Source organism: Nematostella vectensis, chromosome 6 (genome assembly GCF_932526225.1).
Source record: "Nematostella vectensis chromosome 6, jaNemVect1.1, whole genome shotgun sequence".
In the NCBI taxonomy this organism is placed as follows: domain Eukaryota; kingdom Metazoa; phylum Cnidaria; class Anthozoa; order Actiniaria; family Edwardsiidae; genus Nematostella; species Nematostella vectensis.
In genome coordinates this window covers 11,087,794-11,114,215 of record NC_064039.1, presented here as the reverse complement: position 1 = coordinate 11,114,215, position 26,422 = coordinate 11,087,794, and the positions used below count along the sequence as shown (strand labels likewise).

The 26,422-nt window shown below is 40.4% G+C and overlaps 3 protein-coding genes across 4 annotated transcripts; 2 read left to right on the top strand and 1 right to left on the bottom strand.

Moving 5' to 3' along the window:
- Positions 1 to 954: 954 nt before the first annotated feature.
- On the top strand, positions 955 to 12,959 carry LOC5503799 (putative pre-mRNA-splicing factor ATP-dependent RNA helicase PRP1). Of its 2 annotated transcripts, XM_048729671.1 has the most exons (13): positions 956 to 1,151; positions 1,812 to 2,001; positions 2,446 to 2,630; positions 3,026 to 3,158; positions 3,341 to 3,586; positions 6,530 to 6,784; positions 7,220 to 7,478; positions 8,208 to 8,399; positions 9,982 to 10,104; positions 10,372 to 10,562; positions 11,204 to 11,254; positions 12,050 to 12,168; positions 12,273 to 12,959. In XM_048729671.1, the coding sequence occupies exons 1-13, from the start codon at positions 1,072 to 1,074 to the stop codon at positions 12,376 to 12,378; spliced, it is 2,130 nt and encodes a 709-aa protein (XP_048585628.1). In that variant the 5' UTR covers positions 956 to 1,071; the 3' UTR covers positions 12,379 to 12,959. The 2 variants fall into 2 exon arrangements, 1 of the variants encoding a protein (XP_048585628.1); XR_007312114.1 differs by lacking the exon at positions 12,273 to 12,959 and having other exon boundaries at positions 955 to 1,151; positions 11,123 to 11,254; positions 12,050 to 12,132.
- A 1,017-nt stretch (positions 12,960 to 13,976) lies between these two features.
- Positions 13,977 to 17,496, top strand: LOC5503792 (transmembrane channel-like protein 7). The gene has a single exon (XM_001624680.3). The coding sequence runs from the start codon at positions 14,080 to 14,082 to the stop codon at positions 16,357 to 16,359; it is 2,280 nt and encodes a 759-aa protein (XP_001624730.3). The 5' UTR covers positions 13,977 to 14,079; the 3' UTR covers positions 16,360 to 17,496.
- A 2,706-nt stretch (positions 17,497 to 20,202) lies between these two features.
- Positions 20,203 to 26,224, bottom strand: LOC5503803 (octopamine receptor). Its single transcript, XM_032372007.2, has 2 exons — positions 25,915 to 26,224; positions 20,203 to 23,483 (listed from the first exon to the last, which is right to left on the bottom strand). The coding sequence occupies exon 2, from the start codon at positions 22,568 to 22,570 to the stop codon at positions 21,476 to 21,478; it is 1,095 nt and encodes a 364-aa protein (XP_032227898.1). The 5' UTR covers positions 22,571 to 23,483; positions 25,915 to 26,224; the 3' UTR covers positions 20,203 to 21,475.
- Positions 26,225 to 26,422: the final 198 nt, after the last annotated feature.

Sequence of the window (26,422 nt, the reverse complement as noted above, 5' to 3'; positions counted from 1 at the left end):
AACAGCCCTTTTTAATGTTATATAGACAATAAACCCATGTAAACAACAGTCTTAACCTAAAACTGCTAACGCTACCGTTAGGGAATAGGGTTACGGTTAGTCGTACCCTAGGTTAGGGTTGTCGTTTATATGGCACTTAGCCTTTAAGCATCATACCCGACTTAAGAGGTGATATGGCGCACATGAATTTGGATTTTTATTTTAAAATGCGGTTCGAGATTCGTAAAATGGAATTATGCATTCATTGTGACCCTACCCGTCAATGATTACGTGTATATGAAAAGTTATTTTAGAGAGTATTTTCTAACTTGACAACTATCGGAGCGCCCAAACCCTCAGATTGCAGGCCCGTAGCCAAGATTTTGAGCGGGGGGGTTCGTTTAACCATAAAGCGCACTATTTTCTCTTAGGTAGCTCGTCCTAGCTCACAGTGGTACTCAATTTTCCTTCATCAAAGCGGACCTTTCTGTCGAGTGGGGTGGTTCTTCTGAACCCTCAGATCCCCCCTTGGCTAGATTGCCTGGATTGGTGCCATGAAATATTTCGAAATGTAGCATAAATTGACCCATTTACAATTATCAAATTTGTAGTGGAATAACTATATTAGTTCTGTGTTGCAAGAACAACGCTATATTAGATATGTCTAAGATATATGACTGTAATATATAGGGTGGTTTTCAAAAACCCGTAAAATACTATTTAGTTTATTAAGGACTAATACAGCATTGTATAATGTCTTTGTTCTCTTCTGTTCTGGCTTGACTATTAAACTTTAACAATTATATTTTGTTGCACGGGATTTTAAAAACCACTCTAATAAAAAAAAGTAAATTGTTGGCCTGGTGATGAGCGCAATTTTAGCGTAATTTTCCGGATTTCTTTGCATATTCATAAGCAATTTGCTGTGCACTCGTGGGATCCCTGTGGGCCATAGCAAGCCCGTCCGTCACGACGGCTCGCAAAGTATACTGGGTAGTGTGAACACGTGAGGGTGGAAGGAGTCGGCGCCATCTTGAAGGTTTTTGTAGGCTGCGAAATCTTCGGATTGTGAGCGCTTAGCTCGAGGTAACCATGTCCAAAAGGCGCCTTGATGTAGCTGGTAACTCTACCAGCAGTATGACTACTGCTAAAAGAATTAAAGAGGAATTGAGGTGAGAAGTTTTGACGAGTTTGCCTGACTCCACACGTGGTGGTCAAATAATTAGAACTTTCGACATTGATTTGCCGGTAAATTTGCGTGGTTGGAATCTACTGCGTGCAAAATGTAGGAAAAAAATCATGAGTTGCACAAAGTATGTTTGATATTGGTGGTCTATGTTTTTGATTGAGAAACAATGCCTATGATAGATATTACCATTGTAACTGAAATCACGAAACAATCACACTGCTGTCATTTTTGCTGCTTCACATTCAGCCACAAATAAAGTAGGCTATGTTCCGTCGGACTCTTCTGTGATTTATGACATTGACGCACATTAAGATTTTTCCCGTTCCATGGCTCCAAATTGTGCAAAAAATGATGCGTATTTAGTTTTTTACACTTTCTCTTGCGTTTGCATCTATAGTGCACCCGTGCTGCTGTGGCAATAAGTACAAAGTTTTAAGAAATTTAGTCAATAAGAATGCAACAACCTTAGTCTTGATTTACTTAAACTTCGAACTAAGAAGATTTTGCTGTTTTCCGATGTACTTCCAAACATGTTTTCGCCTCACTACTGTACTTAACTGTTTACTTCACAGGACTGTTAAAGGTGGCCATGCAAGGGTGTATTGTGAATAGTAAAAACTTTTCTTTTTTACTGTTTTTCCAGTAATCCAAGTAATCTCAGAGGGAAGATAAACCCTTACAATGGGCGACCCTTCTCAGAGCGCTATTTTGATATCCTCAAGAAGAGAATTGACTTGCCTGTCTGGGAGTACAGAGAAAAGTTTATGGAGATTATAAAAAATAATAAAGTGTTTGCTTTGGTTGGTGAGACAGGCTCTGGAAAAACAACTCAGGTAGGTTAGAATGTAGTGAACAATAAAATAAAATCTAACTTACTCAAACAAACTCATATAAATTGAGCTACCTGCTAACTTTATTGAATGTTGGCTTGCTGAATGTTGGCTTGCCTAAATTAGTTTTTTTTTTGCAAATGTTTCTGATATTGAATTTTTGTTAACGTAAAACCACTCTTGCCTCCCTTAAGGGTCTGACCTGACAAGGTTCCACTGTCCTATTCAGAGAACAATTTAAAGAGTGTTTTTCTAGCTTATCACAATTGAACTATAATGAAAAATCAAGACAAAAAATAAGAGCATTTTAGACTAGTTTGAGGTCTCCTCTTCTAGTTTATTGTACCCCACTATGTTTATATCTTACAGTACTGTACACCTTTAAGATGTACAGTACTATGTTTAAGGTTCCCTTTGCAAATGTCTAGTTTCATTGCACTCCACTAGATCCCACAATGGTGCATGGACTTTCGTATGGACAAGAACAAGTGCGTTGCATGTACCCAACCTAGAAGGGTGGCGGCTATGAGTGTGGCTCAGCGTGTAGCTGATGAACTGGACGTTACTCTCGGGCAAGAAGTTGGTTATACTATTAGGTTTGAAGACTGCACTGGCCCAAGGACTGCCTTGAAGTAAGTACATCATATTATAAGTGAAAATTTCATTTTCACATTCAATATTTTTTTTTTTTTGGGGGGGGGGGATTTGTGTGTCATTTAATTTTTTGAATGTACAAACTTATTCATTTTTTAGTTTTAAGATTATTATAGCAATGCAAGGCATGTTATAACATTGTGTCTGCCCCCTACATTCATTTGCTGTTGCCCAGCAGAAGCTGTGAAATACAGAAATAAATAAAAGGAAAAAGTGTCCTTGCAAATATTTCCAATGTTTGTTTTAGTGATATTTTTTTAGGAAGGTTTTATTACTGTAGGACTTTCCAATTGTTCTCTGCAATTTTTACCCATTGTAATTTTAGTGGCACTATATTAGGAGTCATCTTCAAGTTCCTTTGGTTTCTCAACAGGTACATGACAGATGGTATGTTGCTCAGGGAAGCTATGACAGACCCTCTGTTGGATAGATATGCTGTGATACTTCTCGACGAGGCCCACGAGAGAACTCTAGCCACAGACATCCTTATGGGATTGTTAAAGGAGGTACTGCACACTTTATACAGAAAATTGTTTTTATAATTTATGTTCATGTTCTGTATAGGCAGAAATTCACACTCAACTAATTTACAAAGATAAACCACTTAGTACAATAAGAAAGTCACATACTGAAACTTCTTATTGTAATCCAACTAGCCATTCCCCATTAATACCTTCCCATTTTCCAGGTTGCCAAACAAAGAGATGACTTGAAGATCATCATTATGAGTGCTACTTTAGATGCTGGCAAATTCCAGGACTATTTTGACCACTGTCCTCTGATGACGATTCCTGGCCGTACTCACCCGGTGGAGATATTCTACACCCCCGAGCCTGAGAGGGATTACCTGGAGGCTGCTATTCGCACAGTTATTCAGATTCACATGGTGGAGGAGGTCAAGGGAGATATTTTACTCTTTCTTACAGGCCAAGAGGTCAGTACTTTAGAAGAATTGAAAGAACAATGCCACAAGCAGTAAGTGACTAGTAGGTTTCTAGTTTAGCAATAGGTATGATGTTTGCTGGCCCATGTTTGCCTGAGCTGAGCATAACTGACATATACAGTTAAAGCTTATAGAAATTCATCTTGTTTGGAGCATGTTTTGGTATAAAATAATTATTACTTACCCTTTAAAGTTTGACACACTACCATGGCCTGTTTAACAGTTACAGTACCGCTCACGAACATAGGGACACTGTTCGCAAAACTTTCGCGAACAAGGTTCGCGAAATTCGCGAACATATAGACTGTTCGCGAACACGCTGTTCGCGAACAGATGCAAAATAAACGGTTTGACGGACGGTAACGTGTGATCCAGGGCAAAATAACAGCTGGCACAGCGAGAAGCCATTTATTTGACAAAGACTTGTATTAGACAGAATATAAGTTTGGGGAATGAATGCTGATCGCTTGATATTCCTTGAAGATTTTCGAATGTGTGTTAACTGCTAGCGAATACTTTTAAACAGCGGGAAGCCATTTATTTGAAAAAGCAAAGACTTGTACTAAACACGGGAGAATTAGTTTGAGGAGGGAATGCCGATCGCTTGATATTCTTCGAAGATTGTCGAATGTGTGAAAACTGCTAGCGAAGACTTAATAACAGCGGGAAGCCATTTATTTGACAAAGACATGTAATAAACACATGAGAATTAGTTTGAGAAAGGAATGCCGATCGCTTGATATTCTTCGAAGATTTTCGAATGTGTGAAAACTGCTAGCGAAGACTTTTGAACAGCGGGAAGCCATTATTTGACAAAGCAAAGACTTGTACTACTTGCGTTCCTTCCTCAAACTAATTATCCTGTGTTTATTGCATGTCTTTGTCAAATAATGGCTTCCCGCTGTTATTAAGTCTACGCTAGCAGTTTTCGCACATTCGAAAATCATCGAAGAATATCAAGCGATCGGCATTACTTCCCCAAACAAATTCTCCCGTGTCTAATACAAGTCTTTGTTAAAGAGATGGCTTTCCAATGTTCAAAATTCTTCGCTAGCAGTTTTCACACATCCGAAAATCTTCGAAGGATATCAAGCGATCGGCATTCCTTCTCCCGTGTTTATTACAAGTATTTGTCAAATAGAATTTCAAAATTCTTCGCTAGCAGTTTTCACACATTCGAAAATCTTCGAAGGATATCAAGCGATCGGCATTCCTTCTCCCGTGTTTAGTACAAGTCTTTGCTTTGTCAAATAAATGGATTCCCGCGGTTCAAAATTCTTCGCTAGCAGTTTTCGCACATTCGAAAATCATCGAAGAATATCAAGCGATTGGCATTACTTCCCCAAACAAATTCTCCCGTGTCTAATACAAGTTTTTGTCAAATAAATGGCTTCTCAGTGTTCAAAAGGATTGGCTAGCAGTTTTCACACAGTCGAAAATCTTCGAATAATATCAAGCGATCGGCATTCCCTCCTCAAACTAAAGAGATGGCTTTCCGATGTTCAAAATTCTTCGCTGGCAGTTTTCACAAATTCGAAAATCTTCGAAGGATATCAAGCGATCGGCATTCATTCTCCCGTGTTTATTACAAGTATATGTCAAATAGAATTTCAAAATTCTTCGCTAGCAGTTTTCACACATTCGAAAATCATCGAAGAATATCAAGCGATCGGCATTCCTTCCCCAAATTAATTATCCCGTGTGTAATACAAGTATTTGTTAAATAAATGGCTTCCCGCTGTTCAAAAGTATTCGCTAGCAGGTCTGTTCGTTTCGAGAATTCGTGTTCGAGAATTCGTGTTCGCGAACAATGTTCGCGAACATATGTCCACATGTTCGAGAGCGGTACTGTAAGAGAAATAAGCAAATATAAATGCAAAAGATATATGTACTTTGTAGTTGACATGAAGCATGGCAAAAATGCTTTGCATTGTCATCAGAAAGCTTTTAAGCTTGTGGCGATGAAAGCTGTGATCCTAGCATTTATAAAAGCTTAGATTTTCTAAGACATTGTTTAAGTTGCCACAATAGTGCATGTTTTATAACTAAAATCCTGACTTTTTACCTGCCTGCAAATTTTATTTAAAGCCAGTACTTGTGACACCATGTTAGTGCTTTTTTTACATAAAACACCTTTGAATTTGGCTAGCACATTCCCTGCTAGCAGAGGCCTCTTTTTTCTGTATTTCGCTGGGCTGGAGTTCGCGAGGAAAAGATACCTCTGCTATGGGTCGAAACTGTTTCTGTTGCGCATGCGTGAGCGTTAATAAGCGACCGACGTGCCAAAACCCGTACCATCGCGCGAAAGCTGTCAATATATATAAAAAGAAAACAACTGTTCAATTTCAATCACCTAAAACGTCACTAAAAAGATTGAACAACAAACGCAGCAAAGACGAGTTTTGTCTTGTTTGTGGGATTAATTTCAAGACATCTAAGCAGGCGAGTTTCTTCAATGTAAATATCGCACAGTTGGATTCGAAGAAAATGTTACAAAACTTTTTGGTAAACTTAGATCAGCTATTCCCAGAAGAATATGCAAAACCTGTAAACGGAAGATTGACTCGTTAGTCAAAAGAGAGAAAATTCTGAATGAAGATAAGGCATTGAATGGCTTCTTTTATAATTCGTCGCGTGATATTTCTACGGAGGACGCCGTTTCGAATGCGGGCTTATTATCCCGCAGCGGATATACGTTTTTTGCATGCGCTAGTCATTGTGGGCTCAAATAGTGGCCAGTAATTAATGAATGGAGCATGCGCTCTGGATCTCGTCCACGATCGTGGACGGCGGTGTGATCAAACGAACTTGCGACCCATGGCAGAGGTATCTTTTCCTCGCAAACTCCAGCCCAACGAAATACAGAGAAAAGAGGCCTCTGCTAGCAGGGAAGCTAGCACAATATTGTAACTAACTTTTCTGCTTGGCTACCAGGAAATTGAGGAGGCCTGTAAGAGGATTAAAAAGGAAGTTGATAATCTTGGCTCAGAAATAGGAGAGCTCAAGTGCATTCCACTCTACTCAACACTCCCCCCCACCCAGCAGCAGCGCATCTTTGAGGCTGCCCCGCCCGATAGGCCAAATGGTGCCATTGGTCGCAAGTGTGTGGTAGCAACAAACATTGCTGAGACATCTCTTACTATTGATGGAGTGGTATTTGTCATCGATCCAGGTTTCTCAAAGCAAAAGGTATAGAGTAGATTATAATAATTACCTTATGGAATTACCACATGGAAACCATTTGTGTATTTAGCCCTCTAATGTACATATAGTACATTAGAGTAAAGGGTTGAGTTTCAGTCCTGGACTGTATTTATAGATTTTTGTGGAACTAAATTTAGGCATACATACATTTTTTATTCCACTTGTCGTGCCTGATTTTATTTTCCCAAAATTCTGAAAGTAAATTGACCTTTATTACGAAAATAGTGAAGTGGCGAAAATAAAATGTTATAACTATAAAATAATATCTCGAAATCACGAAATTTTGAATTTGCAAAAATTAAGTGTAATTAGATTGATAACTGATTTTGTTTTCTAACCAATACAAAGCAAAGTGAATGTCCATGTATTCTACACCTGCAGTTTTATGAATAGTTAATTGATTGGTCATTATCATTTCAGGTCTACAATCCCCGTATTCGTGTCGAGTCCCTACTGGTCTCTGCTATTTCCCGTGCCAGCGCCCAACAGAGAGCAGGTCGTGCAGGTCGTACCCGTCCTGGCAAGTGCTTCAGACTGTACACAGAAAAGGCTTTCCAGGAAGAAATGCCTCCAAACACATACCCCGAAATCCTCAGGTCAAACCTTGGCACTGTGGTGCTGCAGCTAAAGAAGCTGGGAATTGATGACCTGGTTCACTTTGACTTTATGGACCCCCCAGGTGAGCACTCCACCTTGATGGGAAGCCATTGAATGGATCTTTTTCAATTGGCTATGTGCAGTATTTAAAGCCGCATTGTCACCAGTTTACTCCGTAACAATCTCCTATGAATTTAACGGAAAACGCGAAATTTTTTTCAAAATATTGAAAGCAGTGTGTTTATTGGAAGTTTCTTTGAGGATGTGATTGATAATTTAGAGCGGATGGCCTGTTTAATATCTGGATTTTAATAGATTTTTTTGTCTTTTAACGGTTGGGGTTTCCGTTGGACCTCCGGAAGTAAACTGGTGACAATGCAGCTTTAAGAAACAAGCTGGAGATTAAGAGGGGGGGGGGGGGGGGGGGGCATCAGATCATACCAAAGCCAAGTCATAGCAGTACTACAATTATTAGCTAGTTGTGAGCCCACTATCAGAAACCCACTCTCTTATTAGTAAATATTGTCATATCAACAGTTTAGCAATGTAGAACTGTTGATTAAAGTATCTGTTTAAATTATTCAGTGCTGCCTGGTATAATAGCAGTATTTCCCATGGTTTTACAGTACCATTGATGCCAGTGTTGACTGCAGACAGTTTTGCACCACATCCCAAAAATCTGCATAAAACTCCCTGTCTGGGATAGGTGTTTTTATACATGCAGTTTATTAAAACGTTGAAATTCTATGTCAATCCACTACTCCTGTGGGAGTAAACACTACAGTATCTCTAACTCTATGTATTATCCTAGCACCTGAGACACTAATGCGAGCACTTGAGTTGCTGAACTACCTTGGTGCACTAGATGACAATGGGGACCTGACTGAGCTAGGTTCCATGATGGCAGAGTTCCCGCTTGACCCTCAGTTAGCCAAGATGGTGATTGCGAGTTGCGAATTCAACTGCTCTAATGAGATCCTTTCCATCACATCCATGCTCTCTGGTAAGGCTACTACATAGGACTCAAGGAGCTACCAACCCGTGACACTTCCATATGGCCGAACAAACAGTAACCAAACACCAACCACAACCCATGGACACTCCCATATAGCCAAAAAAACCAGTAACCAAGGAGCTAACACCAACCCACAACCCATGGACACTTCCATATAGCCGAACAACCAGTAACAAACAAGCTAACACCAACCCACAACCCATGGACACTTCCATATAGCCGAACAACCAGTAACCAACAAGCTAACACCAACCCACAACCCACGGACACTTCCATGTAGCCGAACAAACAATAACCAAGGAGCTAACACCAACCCACAGCCCATGGACACTCCCATATAGCCAAACAAACAGTAACCAAGGAGCTAACACCAACCGACAACCCACGGACACTCCCATATAGCCAAAGAACCAGTTACCAACAAGCTAACACCAACCCACAACCCACGGACACTCTCATATAGCCAAAGAACCAGTTACCAACGAGCTAACACCAACCCACAACCCATGGAAACTTTCATATAGCCAGACAACCAGTTACCAACGAGCTAACACCAACCCACAACCCATGGAAACTTCCATATAGCCAGACAACTAGTTACCAACCCACAACCCATGGACACTCCCATATAGCCAGACAACCAGTTATCAACAAGCTAACACCAACCCACAACCCATGGACACGTCCATATACAGTACCGCTCTCGAACATGTGGACATATGTTCGCGAAATTGTTCGCAAAATTCGCGAACAACGTTCGCGAAATTCGCGAACAATGTTCGCGAAATTCGCGAACACTGTTCGCGAACAGCTGATGTTCGCGAACACTGTGTTCGCGAACAGACCGGGACAAACCGTTTGACAAACGGGAACTCGTACCTCGTAACCGAAGACTTACAGTACTGATACTCACTTAAAATACATACAGGAGTTCTGCAAGCGATTCAAATAAATTGTTCGTGTAAAAGTCAGCTGAGAGCTATGGTTATCGTTAAAATCAGAAACAACAAATTCAGTTATAGTCTGATATGCCTGGATTTACGAGGGCAGACACAGGCACAAAAGTTAGTTAGTTTATTCTCAAAAGCTTGCCTCGAAGAGGGAAGGAATGTCGATCCAACACTCCTATAGAGGCAAACAACCCATTCTTGGGGAGCTAAAATTACACAAACGGGCTAAAACACACAGTTGACCCATGTACTCTCATGCATGTCTGCATGACATATATAGCCTCGCAGTGTATTCCTATGTAGGGTACAAGACATGGTCAAAATTATGTTTAAGCACTTTGGTAAAAAAAACTATGTAGAAATTTAGGTTACAATTTTTATAAGTCTTATTTCAACTGTTCATCATCAAGTTATCAAACACAGTACAATCAGTTTAGTAGGCAGGAATCAAGTTAACAAAAGTATTGCTCATTCATATCCTCAGTTATACTCAGGCATTACAATTGAACTATTTTTGGTGTCATTGTGGAGAAAAGTCCTCTTTACACTATTTGAATTCCCTACCACTGCATATTGTTTAGTTATCCCCTACAATGCAAATTGTTTTTGTTTGTTTTCAGTCCCCCAGGTGTTTTTGAGACCAAACGAGGCAAAGAAAGCAGCTGATGAGTCCAAGATGAAGTTTGCACACATTGATGGTGACCATTTGACGCTTCTCAATGTTTATCATGCATACAAACAGAGTGAGTCAGACTATTCATATACTTGAAACACTTTTGCGGTGTGGGATGGGAGGAGGGGCAGGGGGAAGATGGGTACTTTGCTGGCTTTTATGTACAACTCTTTAGTTTTGAGATAATGTACTGTACAGGCCAAAATAGGACAATGTTCTATCTGGTCCCAGTTTAGTTTAGGTCCCAGTCTTGTTAAGGTTTTACTTTTACTTTTCCTTAGCTCTCCAAAGTGATAAACCCACTTTCAGTATTAAACTTAATTTTCCTCTGTCGCAGACCATGAAGACACACAATGGTGCTATGATAACTTCATCCAACATCGCTCAATGAAGTCAGCTGATAACGTACGTGGCCAGCTGGCAAGGATTATGGACCGCTTTAACCTGCAGCGTCGTAGCACTGACTTCAACAGTCGAGACTACTATCTGAACATCCGCAAGGCGCTCGTCTCTGGCTTCTTTATGCAGGTACTGTGATCTTGAGTGTGTGATAAGAAAATCCTAATAACTTGCTATTGATGTGGCAAAGGCCAGGCTCTAAAAGGAGCTTCTTGACTAAAGTTTACAATAGCTCCTGCTAACATATGCCAGGCCTGGGCTGTAAATCAATGGAACATTTAGTTCCTGTTTTTCCTTTCCGATTTTTTTCAAAAATCTTACCTAATATTTCTGTTTGATCATAAATTTGAAATTCTAGTCATAAAAAGATTCATATAGGCACACAATTTCCAGCCCTGCAGGCATGTTTAGCTACTGTATGAGCAGGGATTACAGGAAGTTTCTGTGTTTTGTTATTATCTCTAGCATATTGGTTGTTATTTCTTGGCAAACTTGTAGAGCATTTTGTGTGGTATGACATTTTTATGGGGTACAGAGTGAAGGGAAAACTCATACAATCACCAAAAACTACCAGATGATTTGACCTCTGAAATCAATTCTAAGATTAGTGCACCCAGTTTTTGAGTGTCCCTTGACTGCCCCAGCCAAATGTTGTCCCACACTTGAGTGATGTAGTTTTGTTTGTGAAGGATACTTACCATTGCTATGTGACTCCACCCTATCTACCCCCGCCCACCTCTCTCCTCTTCACTGTCACTCGCACTGAGTAGGTGGCGCATCTCGAACGGTCTGGTCACTACCTCACAGTCAAGGATAACCAGGTGGGTACTGAGTTCAGCCCTCTCTTTATTCAGGTGTTACATGTATGTGTAAACCTACAAATTTTGTTATATGGACATTAGAAATGAAGTAAAAATGTAACTAATCAATTAAAATGTAGATATGGAGTAGACATATACATAGGAGATATTTTTATTAGTCGGACAGGTTTGGCTAGCAAGTTGGGGACTTTTTATGCGCCAGGGATAGAAGCTGAGATTACACAACATAACTTTCAAGACTAGGTTTCTAATCAAACACTGAGCGTGTCGCAAACAAGGCACATTTCAGCCAAATGAGGGAATTTCATGGTTTATTATCAAAATTTAGCCTAGCAAACTCTGTTCTTACCGCCTTTGTAGATGTTTATAATTGTGTCTGTGGGTTGTAAATATCCTTGAAGTAGACCTGATATATGTTTATACTATGTAGATTGTAAATATCCTTGAAGTAGGCCTGATGAATGTTTATACTATGTATGTAGTAGGGCTGATGAATGTTTATACTATGTATGTAGTAGGTCTAATGAATGTTTATACTATGTATGTAGTAGGCCTGGTGAATGTTTATTCTATGTATGTAGTAGGTCTAATGAATGTTTATACTATGTATGTAGTAGGCCTGATGAATGTTTATACTATGTATGTAGTAGGCCTGATGAATGTTTATACTATGTAGATTGTAAATATCCTTGAAGTAGGTCTAATGAATGTTTATACTATGTATGTAGTAGGCCTGAAGAATGTTTATACTATGTATGTAGTAGGCCTGATGAATGTTTATTATTGTGTCCGTAGGTTGTACAGCTCCACCCATCTACATGCTTGGACCACAAGCCAGAGTGGGTCCTGTACAACGAGTTTGTCTTGACCACCAAAAACTACATCCGCACCGTCACCGATATCAAGCCCGACTGGTGAGTGATATCAACATACTGTATGCACAGTGACTGGCCTTCTTTAATGGCTCAACACTCAACACTCACTGTATTGTGATTCTGACTTAATCTTTCTGATACAGGTTGATCAAGATCGCACCCGTGTATTACGACATGCGTAACTTCCCAATGTGCGAGGCGAAGCGAGTGCTGGAACGAATCATTGAGAAGATGATACGCGCTAGGTAGTCAGTGCCCGTTTCTAGTCACGCCCTGGCTATATAAGCATCTATCTCGGGTCTACCTCGGGTAGCTTGATCTCGTAAATATCCTACGATGGATTAAAATCGGGGTCTACTGCTTGACCAAGAGCAGCATATTCATCTGTATATAGAGCAGGACCACGAATACTTCCAAAGGGAATGGTTGACTATCATAGCTTAATTGTTGATAATTTTTTTTTTTTGATAGAGTTGCTCTTATTTAGAACTGCTTCAAGTAATCTTTCAAAATGGTAATGAAGAACTTTATAAGAAACGATAGTCCTAGCTTCGTTTGGTCTCAACTTAAAGTTACGGCTTATACAGAAGCGTCTGGGGGTGAGGGGAGGGGAGGGGAGGGGAGAGTAAGAGTAAGAGGAAATTGTAAACGATACGAAATCTTTCTCTAGTATATTAATGCCATCTTTTTGTGACTTCCACATTAACATACAATTACAGCGATCCTTCAATAGTGTGCTTATTCTCTACTTTGTTTTGTCCATCCTTTATGATATTTTATTATCATTATTTCCTTGTAGACTTCTCTCATTAAAGATTTCTTTACCCTTTTGACCTTGTGGTTGTATATAAGGGACAAGCAGTCAGTAGTCGAGCTGCCTTCCCCAAACTAGACAGGTATTCTAATCCTGCCCTCGGTTATCGCGCTAGCTGTTAGGTCTTCTCTTATGAACACGGTCAAAAGCCTGCAAAGCAAACCAGCCTTTTTCCCAGGCCTCCCACCGGATCTTCTGTGCTGTTTGGCAGCCTTCGTGTGCTAGTCCCAGATCTCATACCCTTTGGGTTCATCTGCAAGCACAGGAAACCCATCGAGGACTACACACTAAACCACACCCTCGGTAAACCTTTTGTGAGCCTGCGTAGCGGCGCTAAAGGGAAGGGGTCCGTATGCCATAAAAAGACTGGGGGGGGAGGGGAAGGAACTCTCCCTTTGCCGCCCGCTCCGAGTTTTTTCTCGCATACGGACCCCCTCCTCCCCTTTAGCGCCGCTATGCAGGCTAATGCTCGAACAAGAGCCTTCCTAAAAAAAAAAACGCCTTAACTAAAAGCCGATGACATGGCAACATAGGGGTCTGTAGGAAGGAAGTAAAGAAATCTGAAAAAACTACCCGACAATACTTTTTCATTTAAAGTTGTTTTCGTCATTGTTCTGGGAGGATTTGTACTAACTGCATGTAGTAAAAGTACCTCGCCCGAGACTTAAATAAGCGTTCATTGGAGCAATTATGGTATACTTTTATCATCGCCTCCCCTTACGTTATCCCTGATTGCTCATCTGTCAAACACACGATAATAGGACGTGAATCGCCAGATCTTTTAGCCAAATTTAATATGCATTAGAACTTAGCAGCTAAGCGTTGCGTGAATACTGCGGTTTCAGCAAACTAGTTTTATGATAATAACTAATAACTCCACTAAGATAAAAATGTTCTGGTGTGTAATGTGAATGGCATGAAATCGGGCTTATAGCTGTAAACAACGTCAATTGAGTGTAAACATTACTGACTTGTCATGATGAAGCTTTTTATTGACTAGTTAAACATCAACCTGAAACGCGACCCGGCATGCCACTGTCGTTACAATAAATCGACAAGTTCCGGTCTGTGCAATGCTCCGAGTCTAATACCAAAACTATTCCCTAAAACGCCAATAACAACGTAAACCCCCTACTATGGCTGAAGTCCATATTGAGATGAACACTTTAAGGTTCGGTGCTGAAGAAGAACCGCCTGAATTGCCGCCAAAAAAAGCCGCAATTCAGCATCTTCCTAGTCGAGTTGCTCGACATTCCACCATAGCCGCTATCAACCGTTCTACAATTCGACGACCAAATGTACCAATGCAGATTCAGCGAAGGACAGCTCTGAGGACTCGCACACGGGCTCTGAGGCGATCAGAGCGCGCGGATAGAGTCGATGGAGGGCCACTGGATGTCCATCAACCGGGCCTTTTAGATGAAGAAGATCTACCGAGGGAGCTTCTCGAAGTGGCAGATTTGAAAGCTGTTCCCTTACCCATGTCCCAACGCCGGAAGTATAGGGACTCCATAAGGCAGATGCAAGGTGTCCGAGGAATCTCCCGCTGGAAGGTAATGAAACTAGGGGCTTTATCGTGGTGGAGAAGCTTTGTAACAGGGCTGAGGGAATGGAAATACGCTATGGAGTTGTGGCGAGGCCATCTCAAGCAAGTCGAGGGGCAGTTCGGCAGTGGGGTGGTTTCTTATTTCAGTTTTTTGCGTTGGTTGTTATTTTTGAATTTATTGATCTTTGCTCTGGAGTTTGGGTTTGTTGTCTTGCCCACGGTTGTAATTTGCACGTCTTGGAATCAAGAGTCCCACATGAATAACATCACTGGCTGTTCATACCAAAAGCCGGTATCGACCAATCAGAGCCTTCAGCTCGGGGATGTCCCCAATGCTGTGTTGCAGTTCTTCACCGGTCAGGGATGGATAGGGACAACCCTTATGTTCTACAGCAATTATCCATCAAAACGGCTCATCTCAGAAGAGGGCGTGACTTACAACCTCCCCCTGGCCTACCTACTAACAGGGGGGTGCACGTTGATACTCTGCTTCTTTCTGATGATCACTAACCTGATGGGTAACTTGAAGGATAGCTACATCGAGAGCGAGGGCATGTTTAATTCGTACGCCAATAAGGTGTTCGCTGTTTGGGACTACTGTATCTCAGAGGAGATCGCCGCTCGTCACAAGCATAGGATAATTGTGCAGGATATTAACTCTGACATCGCTGAGGAACAGAGAAAGAGACGTGTCCAGAACAGAACCAGGAAGCAGAAGTGCGCACTGTACTCTTCGCGTATTGCGGTCAACTTCATTGTGGTACCAGCCCTGTGGTATGTCTCCTTTGTAGTTATCATACAAGCTATTTTCAACCCCGAGGATTTAGACTTTACCGACAAGGGGCAAAGCAACATGGAGCGCATCCTTGCTAGTTACGGATCGAGTCTTTTAATTGCTCTGGCGATAACTATACCAAACTTGCTTCTCCCGTTACTGTTTGAATTTCTATCTATCTTTGAGGACTGGAGTGCCGAGGTGGAGCTGGCGCTTAACCTTTGGCGACGCGTGTTTGTCAAGCTCCCCTCCGTAGCAGCACTGATGATATTACTGTACATCAACATCGACAAAAAGACGAAGAAAAAAAGTGGAAATCAACACTATAGACTTGAAGCTTGCGAACAGTGCTGGGAAAATGAGCTGGCTGCACAGATGTACATGTTGGTATGGATGGACTTCTTTGTCGTCATTCTCACAACTCTTGGACTAGAAACCTTACGTAAAGTCTTCTACAACAAATTTAGCTGCTTCCGTCGTATCGGAATGCAACAGTTTGACATACCCCGGAATGTACTAGACCTTGTCTATGGGCAGTGCTTGATTCTACTTGGTGGATTCTTCAGCCCTTTGTTGCCAGCTCTCGGCGTCATAAAGCTTTTCCTACTCTTCTACGTCAAAAAGGTCAGCCTAATGTACAACAACACCCTCCCCGACCGCCCATATCAGGGCGCCAAGTCTACCTACATCTTTACTTTATTACTACTTTTCACGTTTTTTATGACCTGTGGTCTGGTCGGGTGGGGAGTAACGCGTGTCCCCCCGTCTCTCTGTGGACCTTTTCGTAATGCCAATTGTGATTTGAGTACTAGTATACTAAGTATTCTCTCAGCGGAAGTTTCCAAATGGCCTGAATGGCTGCATCAAGCTGTTTTCTACATGAGCACTGCCGCCTTTATATTACCCATAACGCTCCTGGTGCTCGTGTGCCTGCATTACTTCAGGTCGGTGGCTAAAGCCCATCGATGTGTAATTGGGATGCTGAAGGATCATTTAGCGTTTGAGACGAAGATTAAGCAACAGCTTTTGAAAAAGCTGGAGGGCATGGGACCTAGCACGCGACACGATTGTGCTGATCATGCTAAGATACAATAGCTACACGTATCACGCCATACTATTCGTGGTTATTCTCCACAGAGGTCTTTGTTTGGAAACAGTTCAGCACTGCTCAACATTGCTGGTGTAAAGCCCCGTGCAAACTGCTCCAGCACCTGCCAGCATTGCTGGCGAATTTTCGCTTTACTGACTATAGGACAAAGGAAATGTCAATATGGGAAATGGACTTTCTGACATTTCCTTTGTCTTGTACTCAGTCGAGCAAGAATTCGCCAGCTATGCTGGCGGGTGCTGGCGCAGTTTGCACAGGGCTTAACACTGTTTTACAGCAACAAAAACAGCTTTCTTATATCGCAACAAGCAACACCCTTTATTTTAGGAGCAACACAATATCTTTTGTTGTCATTGCGCCGTAATACGCAACACCTTTCGCGTAACACGCAACATTCAATATTTCTGCCGCAACACGTAACACCGTTAATATTGCTGGCGTAACACCGTTTAATATTGTTGGCGCCACGCGCAAAAGTGTTGGAAAAAGAATTGCAAATATGATGTCTATACACAAGCAAGCTCAACAACATTTCCAAACATCCGAGACCGGAGAGCATGATTATATGCACAAGCAGTGAGAAAGAAGTGGAAAAACCTTTTAATATCGATACCCAAACTCAATTCGTCAATCGATAAAATGCCTTTTAGCGGTTGAAGACTTGAAATCAGTATATTCGTTAAACACGTTTTTATAGTGTTTACATTGGTACCATTCTTTTATTCATCTGCGAGTGTCAGGGGTAGGTTTTTTAGAATTAGAATTAGAAGTACGAAATAGAAGCGAAAAGCGGGGATTGATAAAGGAGATGACACTAGAGACCTTTTGTGATTACTCGTAGTAGTCTAATGGGAGAAGGTTAGACCCCACGCCCTTCTTTAACCACCATCCTCCGTAATTAATCATTAGGCAAAAAGACAATTACGCTATGATGGTGATTAAAGGAAGGAAAACAAAGGAGACAGCCATCCTCGTGAAGCTGTTTTGTTATTACCTTAGGGCCATCTTTTATTACTTCCTCAAGTCTATTACGATTGAATGATTTGTGGTTCGTAAGGGTAAGGTTAGAATAGTAATCTGTTTTCTTCACTTAAAATGTGATAAAGATAATTTTTAAAACGTGACTATGTTTGTTTATAACCACTCTCGGAGCCCCACAAATACACGGAGCTATCCCTCTGGGGAAAAGGGCCAGACACGCATCCCCCCTCTACCCCCTCCTTCCCCCATACACACACCCTTGTACACTTAGACGCTTTATGTGCTGACTGTGGAAATGGAACTCTATTCTTTCTCAGATCGATGGAGGCGTTGTCTGTTAACTGTTGATCACTATTCCTTGTTCTCGCAGCTTCCTTATCTCGAATGATTATTCCAATTATTTCGAAAAATCAATTTCATGTGCGTCCTAATAGGGCAAAAAGTTAGGGTTTATCTTTTAAGCAGGAAGGGTGGGATAAGCTAGATACCGTGAGCGATAGAAGTTATTGACATAGTACCTTTCTGCTAGGCATCAAGGATAATAGAATCAGGAAACTATCTATAACAGCCTGCAGAAGATAGGCCTAATTGAGTGCGTATCCCTAGCATGTGTTCTATGCGCTTGATAACGAGAAGATCCAAACTTACAGACTGATTCTCTGTCCTCGGAGATGTGGCTTCTTTTCTAGTACATTATAAGTATTCTTTAATGTTAAACCCAAGATTTGTATTGTCTCCTCTTATTTTCGCTGAATGCGCGCAAGAAAATAGGTGAATCTGGAAAATTAGATTGCTAATATCGTAGGCTCTCTTGAATATCCATACTCTCATGGGAATGCGCGATATATTCGTATGCATATTCGTTGGATTCCTCTCATACCTTACACTGCTAGTAGAGCTTTCTTCCTGTTTGTTTCTATAAGTTCACTTATTCGTGTCGCGTCTTTGTCCTTTTACGTTTTCGTTTGTTTGTGCCATAGGCGCGCGACCGATAAGTGAACTGATAGAAAGAAGAAGGAAATTTCTGTTAGTAGGGTCACGCGTTTATCTATAGCTATTCAATCATTGTGTGAATCTCTGACATTGTGATGCATAATGCTACTTTGTGTACTTGGAACTCGGACAGAAAAAAGAAACAACCACTAAATTCCTTCTTTAATTTTTGATCCCATCCTGTAAATATTTAACAATCAAATTATTATTTGAGATAGTGACCTCAGGATATCTCAAAGGAATTAGATCACCAGAGCAAATAAAGAAAATGCCATTTGCAGTCGCCGTTATTTGCACCTTTTATGAAAACAATAGCACATTGTTCTCTATTTCGTAAGCAGGTAACTTTAAAATCAGTAGAAGACAGAGCCAAACCATTTAAAGCCGTTGACGAATGATGAGTTTGTTGCGAAAAATAGACATAGTTTTCTTATAAAAATCCTTCAATCATATAGTTTGTTCGCCGCTTACATTTTTCACGACATGGCTTCATGTGGTAAAATTCTTAGTTTGCGCGCCGCGCAAGACAGTGTTTTTGAGTGGCTCAAGCCAAAATAAACACAGAAATGAATGAGCCAGAGAATGACGGAAATATAAAATCTTTAAAGAAAAAATTCTTAAGCGCTGAACAAGTTGCTTTTTTTGCCGCTAAGAGCCTGAGCGCAAATAACGTGATCTGTAAGAGCGCTAATAGCGATATTCTAGCGTAAATTGGCATTTTTTTTTTTTGGTTGGAAGCGCGTCGCGTCTATCGCCTACCCTGTCTAAGTGCATATCTTTTTGAAAACGCTTTGAGCGTTTTCCAGCAGTAATGCGATTTTTCTAGCCTTGTTTTCAGGAAATTCAAAGGAGTGTTAGTACGACGACTATCATGACTTTTTTGGTTTACGGCGCATAAATCTCCTCAAAGAAAACATAATCACCTTTTTTTCCCTAACTCCTGCTAAAGCGTTTAATCTCTAAAAAAACACCTTGAATAAATAACCAAGAAACGCCGAATTCAATATATATAGGTGCATATCTAATATTTTACAGTTATTGTCTAGAATGTATCTTGCTTTCAAAATAAAGACAATATACGCACGAGACTATAAGACCCAAGAGAAAGCTCGATATCGTCTAACTGGAACGAGGTGTAGCTGCTCATTTTGATAAAACGCCTCTGTCAGTCGACGGTAATTTTTAATATTATTTGCCATTTTGCTGCTTTGCCATTCTGACAGTTGCTTCCTCGGTTTGTATTTCCATAGAACCCGTTAATTTGCTTAAGACCTCTAATTTTGGAAGAGGATAAAAAACTTGAAGGCTGTCATGTTACGATATTGGCGCTTACTATAATGACACTTGCGGTATTTTTTCGTTTTTTTTTTTACTTTTTTTTATCTTTTTAACTTCCCTTAAATGTTTTTTTTTTCCTTTCATTTTTTACTGATCTTAATTTTGATCTCTGCCTTTTTACTCAAACGTTACCAATGGCGTGCCGAAGCCCAGAACTCAGCAGAGTATACAAGTTCTCTTTGTCTAATCCGCTTACAAAGATTTTCTAATAAATCCTCGTATTTCGACGCCTATCATTTCAATGTTCTCTTGTCTTTGAATAATTAGTTAGCTTTGGTTCTCAATGATGATAAAATATAAAAGCTTCCATGACCATGATTTTCAACAAGTTTGCATTTTTAATTCTCCTTTCAAATTAGCCCGAAAATTGGCGATTTTATTTTTCAAAAGCTGGAGGAAAATTGCTTCCCGGTTTATACTTCATAGGAAACGATAAAAAGGATAACCGGGCTATTTTCATATCCTCCCCACCCCACCACCACCATAATCAATCCGGGTTAAAAGAACACCACACAGCGTCCAAATGACCACTTTTATTGACAGGGCGCGGTTACGATTTAACAGGTGGGAAACTATATATGCTTTCGTGAAAGTCGTATTTTGCGCCTTGTAAAGCGCGGCTAACACGGTAAAGAGGGAAACACCGTCAACGTGTTTGTATCTAGTGTGCGTCATTGGCGCATTCAGAATGCGTAAATTGTTGAACGAGAGAGGATCAATGTTTAAGTGTGTTTTGTATGAATGAACGTGGGTATTTTCGGCACACACACAAAAAGAGAAAAGCTTCCTGTTAAACCAAAATAGAAAAAAAAATAAACACTTCGCCGTAAATTTATCTTTCCAAGCTGAACCATATTTAGAAATACCTTTTCGTGGGCATTTTTACATGTCGTTATCTGGTTTATCATTATGTCGGGCGCAGATCCGTACCTTCAGGAACAATTCATTATCTTACTACCATCGTAATATTTTGCAAATAAGGTAATAATTCATGTATTTACAGTATTTAGTATCTCTATTCATGATTTCTACAATGCTATTCTGTATCTAATTCTTTATACAAATGTTACTCCTATGTGTTGTCTTTTTTCTCGCCAGCACTGAGACGGATTCCGCACATTGTCTTTTTTCCCCATTTTATCACCTACCATAAGTATTTTTTATTAGTATTCGTTATAAACCAATGTATCCGGTTATCTCTCGTATTTGCGTGACACATTCTCTTATGAGTCTGAAGAGGCTAAAAGCGTAATCCATCGCTGACTCCAAGTGTTGGTTCTTGTGATGTGAAAAATCGGTATGCACAAACTACCAAATTCAGACCGCATGGGAGCCCACCAGGCCTAAAAAATAGGCTCGTCCTTTTATCCAATTGTAATTTGATCGTCCTGTGCAGTGTGTAGATTTCAGAGAAAAAAGATGCTGCGTTTTGAGAACAGAATGTACTGAGAGCATACAATCTCATAACGTACCATTGAACTTTTTTTTTTAATTTCTCACCCATTATTAAGTCATGGCTTTTCACCTCTTTAAAGACTTTAAAAACACTTTAACGTTTGAGGGTTTATTTTCTTTCTGAATGCCCAAAACAGACATCCGCACGATATTTTCTTTCGGTTCACGCCATCTATTCCATAACATCATATGGTACGCGATCATGGCCACGTTTTCTTTTATGAATAGATTATCTTAATCCTGAGCTATCTTTTGGTAGTGTTTACAGTCCACATTAGTTCCATGATCATGCCGAATAATAAGCGCTTTTTTGCTTTGCTGCTCGTTGCTCAGTTTTCAAGAATTTGTAAAAATAGTAACCCCAAGTCCTTCCCTGCTCTCCTTGCGGAGAACAAACTTGAGAATAGCGGCGCGAAATTGTCTGTTGATTCCCGAGTAGATAATAGGGTTTGCGAGAGTATTGCAGTAACGGAGCACCAGAATGATGTAGTTTGCGACTAAGGAAACTTTTCTATTTCGGCCAGGATAGTAGGCATCCACAAGGTAGAATAAGAATAACGGAGACCAGCATATTATATGCGTACACATGATTATAGTCAGAGTCTTGGCACCGCGCAGCTCCCTACTCATTTTCACATGGCGATGCCTCGATTCGTTTTCCTCGCTTGTGTTGTTATTCTGGCTGCGCGGGATCATAGCCATGATACGCGTAGCGTGGCGATGCGCAATCTTAAAGATTCGCCAATACGCGAATATCATCACTCCTACCGGCGCCACAAAGCTTGTGACGGTGATGAAAATCACGAACTCGCCTCCAAAGAACAAGCACTGCATCCTAGGATTGGATAGGAGCGAGAAGAAAGGCACGAAGGAGACTATGATGGAATAAATCCAAGTAAATGCCAGCACTACCGTGGCGCGCTGGGCTGTTACTTTGGTAGTGTACAATAGCGGCTCTTCCACGGCGACGAAGCGCTCCAGAGCGATTGCAGCGAGCGTCATGATGGATGCCGTGCCGCAGAGAATGTCAATCACAATCTGAGCCCGGCAAAGGGACGAGTTCTGACCCCCGCCGAGTAGAAACGCCACAAAGAGAGGTATTGACACTGTTACCAGAATATTATCGACAACTGCTAAGTTCACCACGAAGAAATGTTTGACTAATCGAAGCTGGTCGTACAGACAGAACACGATACAAACGATCGAGTTCCCAATAAGTGAAAAAAAGGCGATGACGATGATTATACCAACAAGGATGGCGGTGTTCGGCGGGGTCTTGGGGGCCTGCACTGCACACATGCTAAACCAATCTCGCCAGCACTGAGACGGATTCCGCACATTTAGAACTGTCTCGTTCGAGCAGTTGTTGTAGTAGTATTGGCAGAGTGGACTCAGTTGGTCTAGCGGTGGCAATACGCGGTTGACTGCCATCTTGAAGTTACGGCGTTTACTTGAGCAACACTCAACTGGCTGACACGGCACTTGCACAGGGCTTGACTTCGCGCTCTAGTGCGCGTGCGCTCTTTTAAGGCAATCGGGGGACGGATGACCGTGATTTTGTCTCGCTTTTTTTTTTCGTACTAATTGATATCAGGGGGCTGTAGATTGATTGCGTCTTTTTGAACGCTTATTGCTCGGCCAGCTAGCTGTTATGCTTTCCGGTCTGCCATGATAAAAATCGCCTGTCTTGTTTTGTTACAAACCTTTTCTCTGTCCCTGTCTTTGCCGACCAACCCGAGCTAAGCGTATATCTCCTAGTTATCGATATTATCATGGGTGCAATAATGACCAACCTTTAATGCTTCGGGCCTGCTGTCTGCAATTAGCGGCCCGCGCGCCTTTTCTTTTTGACTAAAAACACTTGTCGGCAAAATAAAGTAATATCACTTCTCTTTCCTCAATCAGATCAGCGTGTTTTATAACAAAGCAGTATATCTTCAGTTGATACGCAATAGTGTCAAACGTGTCCACAACAACTTTTCCTCTCCTCACTCTAATGTTTTTATCGTATGAAAAAAAATATATTTCGTCCCGGAGTGTTTCTATCGTTGCTTGGATGGTCGTTAGCGGTGAATAATAAGAAATGTTTGGAGAGCGTTTGTTTATGTGTCTCCTTCGCCAACTGACGTGAACTCCTTCACGCGAATCTCAAGTTTTAATTCTTGCGTGTGGCTGCTCTCCTTAAATTCCCTCCGAGGCCTGGCAGGAAGCAGTTGATCATTGGACGAGGGAAGCCAACTTGTTTGGCCAGCTGTCTCACTAAGAAAAGCAAGCAAATCTCGCGTTGACTGGTGACGTCTGTCTTAAGCGGGCGATCCATGCCATATAGGTACCACCGGAAAAGCTGATAAAAAAGATAATATGAATTTGCTATTTCAATAGAACGTTTTCGGCTTTCGGTTTTGGCCTATTAAAAGAGCAAATTTGCGTTAAGTTTGGCTGTTAATGTACATCTTGAGTTGTGCGGAGCGCAAATCCCCTAGAAACATCGAACATGACATTCCTTTATTTACATTAAAAAGCTTTTTTGCGTTTTACTTTTTCAAAGAAATATCGGAACAGTTTCATTTCAAATCATATTACATTTGATAATTGGCAAAGTACTTTATGTTTGGCCCACTTTCCGATTCCATGGGTAACCATTACAACTCGCCGACAACTGACGAAAGAGATATTAATTTTCTTAACAGACTAAAAACGCAATATTACCATAGATCCCTCCATCCGCTCCGTTTTCAAAATCTTATTGTGATTGTCTTCTAAGTGTAGTCCATGTTTACTGCCAAAGATCAATATGGGAAAGCACCTCTCGGATAGAAGGACTCGTTTTTTGTAATTAAAGTTTTGACTCCAGGCGAATGTTGGTTTTTGTGTCAGTTTTCCTGAATGGGTTTTCATGAATGTCTATTTGACTTGTCCTTGGGATAGAAATGTTTAATTAGCGGAAAAATGAGCGCTTCATATTCATTTAATGAGGGAATTAAAGCCGACAACAAAGAAAGATATTGAACGAGAAATGACATGTTATGGGTTCCAGGTTGATTGAAGTTTCCCCAAGTTTGCTAGTTCCTCGTTTATCGCACCTTGGTAATAATTGCGTGAAATTGGAAAAACTCATTTAAAATAAAGGAATTTTCTGTTTTTAGTTACGAATCCGAGACACACCGTCTCTTTTAGTTCTTTATAACCATGTTGTTTCAAATAACAAGGATCTTTGAGGTAACCTGATTCTTTGGGCCGATACTCCTAAATCCTTTTTTTTCACAAAGGCTTTGCGCTTTTATCGGATTTAAGTATTTCGGACTATAAAGAACATCAATAATAACTCTTTATTCCAAACATTATTCAAATGCACCAACTAGTACAGCTCATATTTGGTCAATATTTGGAAAAATTTTCCGATCTGCATGTTTATCGCACTAAAAACAAATAATAAATAATCTGCTACTCCTAGAATTTTTGAAAAGAAGGAGAGATACCTATATTTTTGTATTTTATTTTTTGTTTCTATTCCAACTTAAAAAGAAGGCGAGATATCTACATTTTTGTATTTCATAATTTATTTCTATTTCAACTTAAGACTTTCATACGATGATTGAAAACAATTCGTCTAAGTATTTTCCCTACTTATCATTTAGTCTCGCCCTTTTTGCGCGGTGACACAGTTATTTTTTTATTGCTCTTATAGAAAGTGCTCTAAAAAGACACTTAAAAAAGAAATCAAATCATTTCTAGCAAGAATCTTCATCAACGGGAAACACCTCCAAGGACGGGTTCTCCAAATAGCCTTAAGGGCTTCCAAACATCAAATCATTCAGCGAGAATATAGAATTGAACGAAAGTGGGAGACAAGGGCTTTAGGCTTAGGAGTAGTATGCTCCTCAGCTTTCGTGCTTCAGCCAATGCTCTGGGAGCACAAAAACAGGGTACTAAGTAGTCTTTGATGTGCATTTTCTTAACAATCACAAAAGAGGTCCCCTTGGTCCTATAGCTTTACGGGAAAACAGTTAAGCCTGTTAGTATGCAGCATCTTCAAGCAATTATATATCGTCTAACAAGGATAGATTACAACCAGATATTTACCTGACATTCAACGAAATGTTTGCTGCTTCTTGATAAATGAGTTGAACGTAAAAGGTCAGAATTTGCATCAGTTTCATACGCCTACACGGCATTTAGCAAATGCGTCTGTAGTAAAAAGGCTCTGTGAGCTAGACGATTTATCTTTTTCCTGGCTTCGGGGTCATCACTCAACTCCGGGTGCCTCCAGTTCCATTTCTGATCATAAACTGTAAAGGGCTGTTTATCATGTCGTGTTGTGAACTGAAGATGCTTTATCGCAATCAAAAGAAATCCTGTAATATTTTCTTCTACAGATGGTTTCAAGGATAAAACACTTTAGGTAGCGTTTAGTGTCATCTTAATTGTGGGGAAATTTTGGTTTTCCTTAACAAATCTTAGTGTATTTATTTCGTATCTCTCATGTATCTATCTTAATCATTCACAATCAGTCAGTGTCCCAGTGGTAGGGTATAGTACAACTCGATGACGAGATGATGTACAAATCGTCTAGCTATACATTAAAAAGCGGTAACGAAGGGTAAATGATAAACAAAAAAATAGGCAATATGTAAAGGAAAGTATAAAAGAACGAGCTATAAATAGTAAATATTATTTAACTTTAAATATTATTTTACTTTATATATACTTATTAAAATAGTTTAAATAAATGGAACTAGCTCAAATTATGAAACTGACTTGTCAATATATTTTACCTCCTTTAAGAAGCGACTCTTCCTGACAACAAGGGACTTTCAGGCCTCCGCCTTTTCGTTACTTAGCCATGGACACAAAAAAGTTTAAAAACAAAGATGACTTTGCTTCCATTAGCTATACTCGTTCTTTCAAGAGAGTGAGCGGATGTGGATATATGAAAAAAAAAACACCTCTAAATTTTAAATCACAACATGGAAATCACTGAGAGACACCAAGTCATCAAGTCAATTTCTTGGTCTTTTTGTATCCGTTTGTCATGGTGGCGCCGGGTGGCGCAAAGACTGACTCAGCGCTCGTGTTTCTATCACGAGAGACCAAAATCCCGTCATGCCAGCTGCTATGTCACAATGATTGAACTAACAAGAAGAAAAGGTAGAGCGAAAGGGATTTTCTGCGCAATCGATGTTATTTTGCACGGCCATTGCATTTTTCTTTAATGACTAACTAAACAATACAAATGAAGAAACAACATCTATGTTATACAAAAGCTTTTTAAAGATCTACTTT

Coding starts and splice junctions, on each gene's coding strand:
- LOC5503799 (XM_048729671.1), top strand. CDS start 1,072: ATGTCCAAAAGGCGCCTTGATGTAGCTGGTAACTCTACCAGCAGTATG. Junction 2,631..3,025: donor GGCCCAAGGACTGCCTTGAA/GTAAGTACATCA, acceptor GTTTCTCAACAG/GTACATGACAGATGGTATGT. Junction 10,563..11,203: donor TCTCTGGCTTCTTTATGCAG/GTACTGTGATCT, acceptor CGCACTGAGTAG/GTGGCGCATCTCGAACGGTC.
- LOC5503792 (XM_001624680.3), top strand. CDS start 14,080: ATGGCTGAAGTCCATATTGAGATGAACACTTTAAGGTTCGGTGCTGAA.
- LOC5503803 (XM_032372007.2), bottom strand. CDS start 22,570: ATGGCAGTCAACCGCGTATTGCCACCGCTAGACCAACTGAGTCCACTC.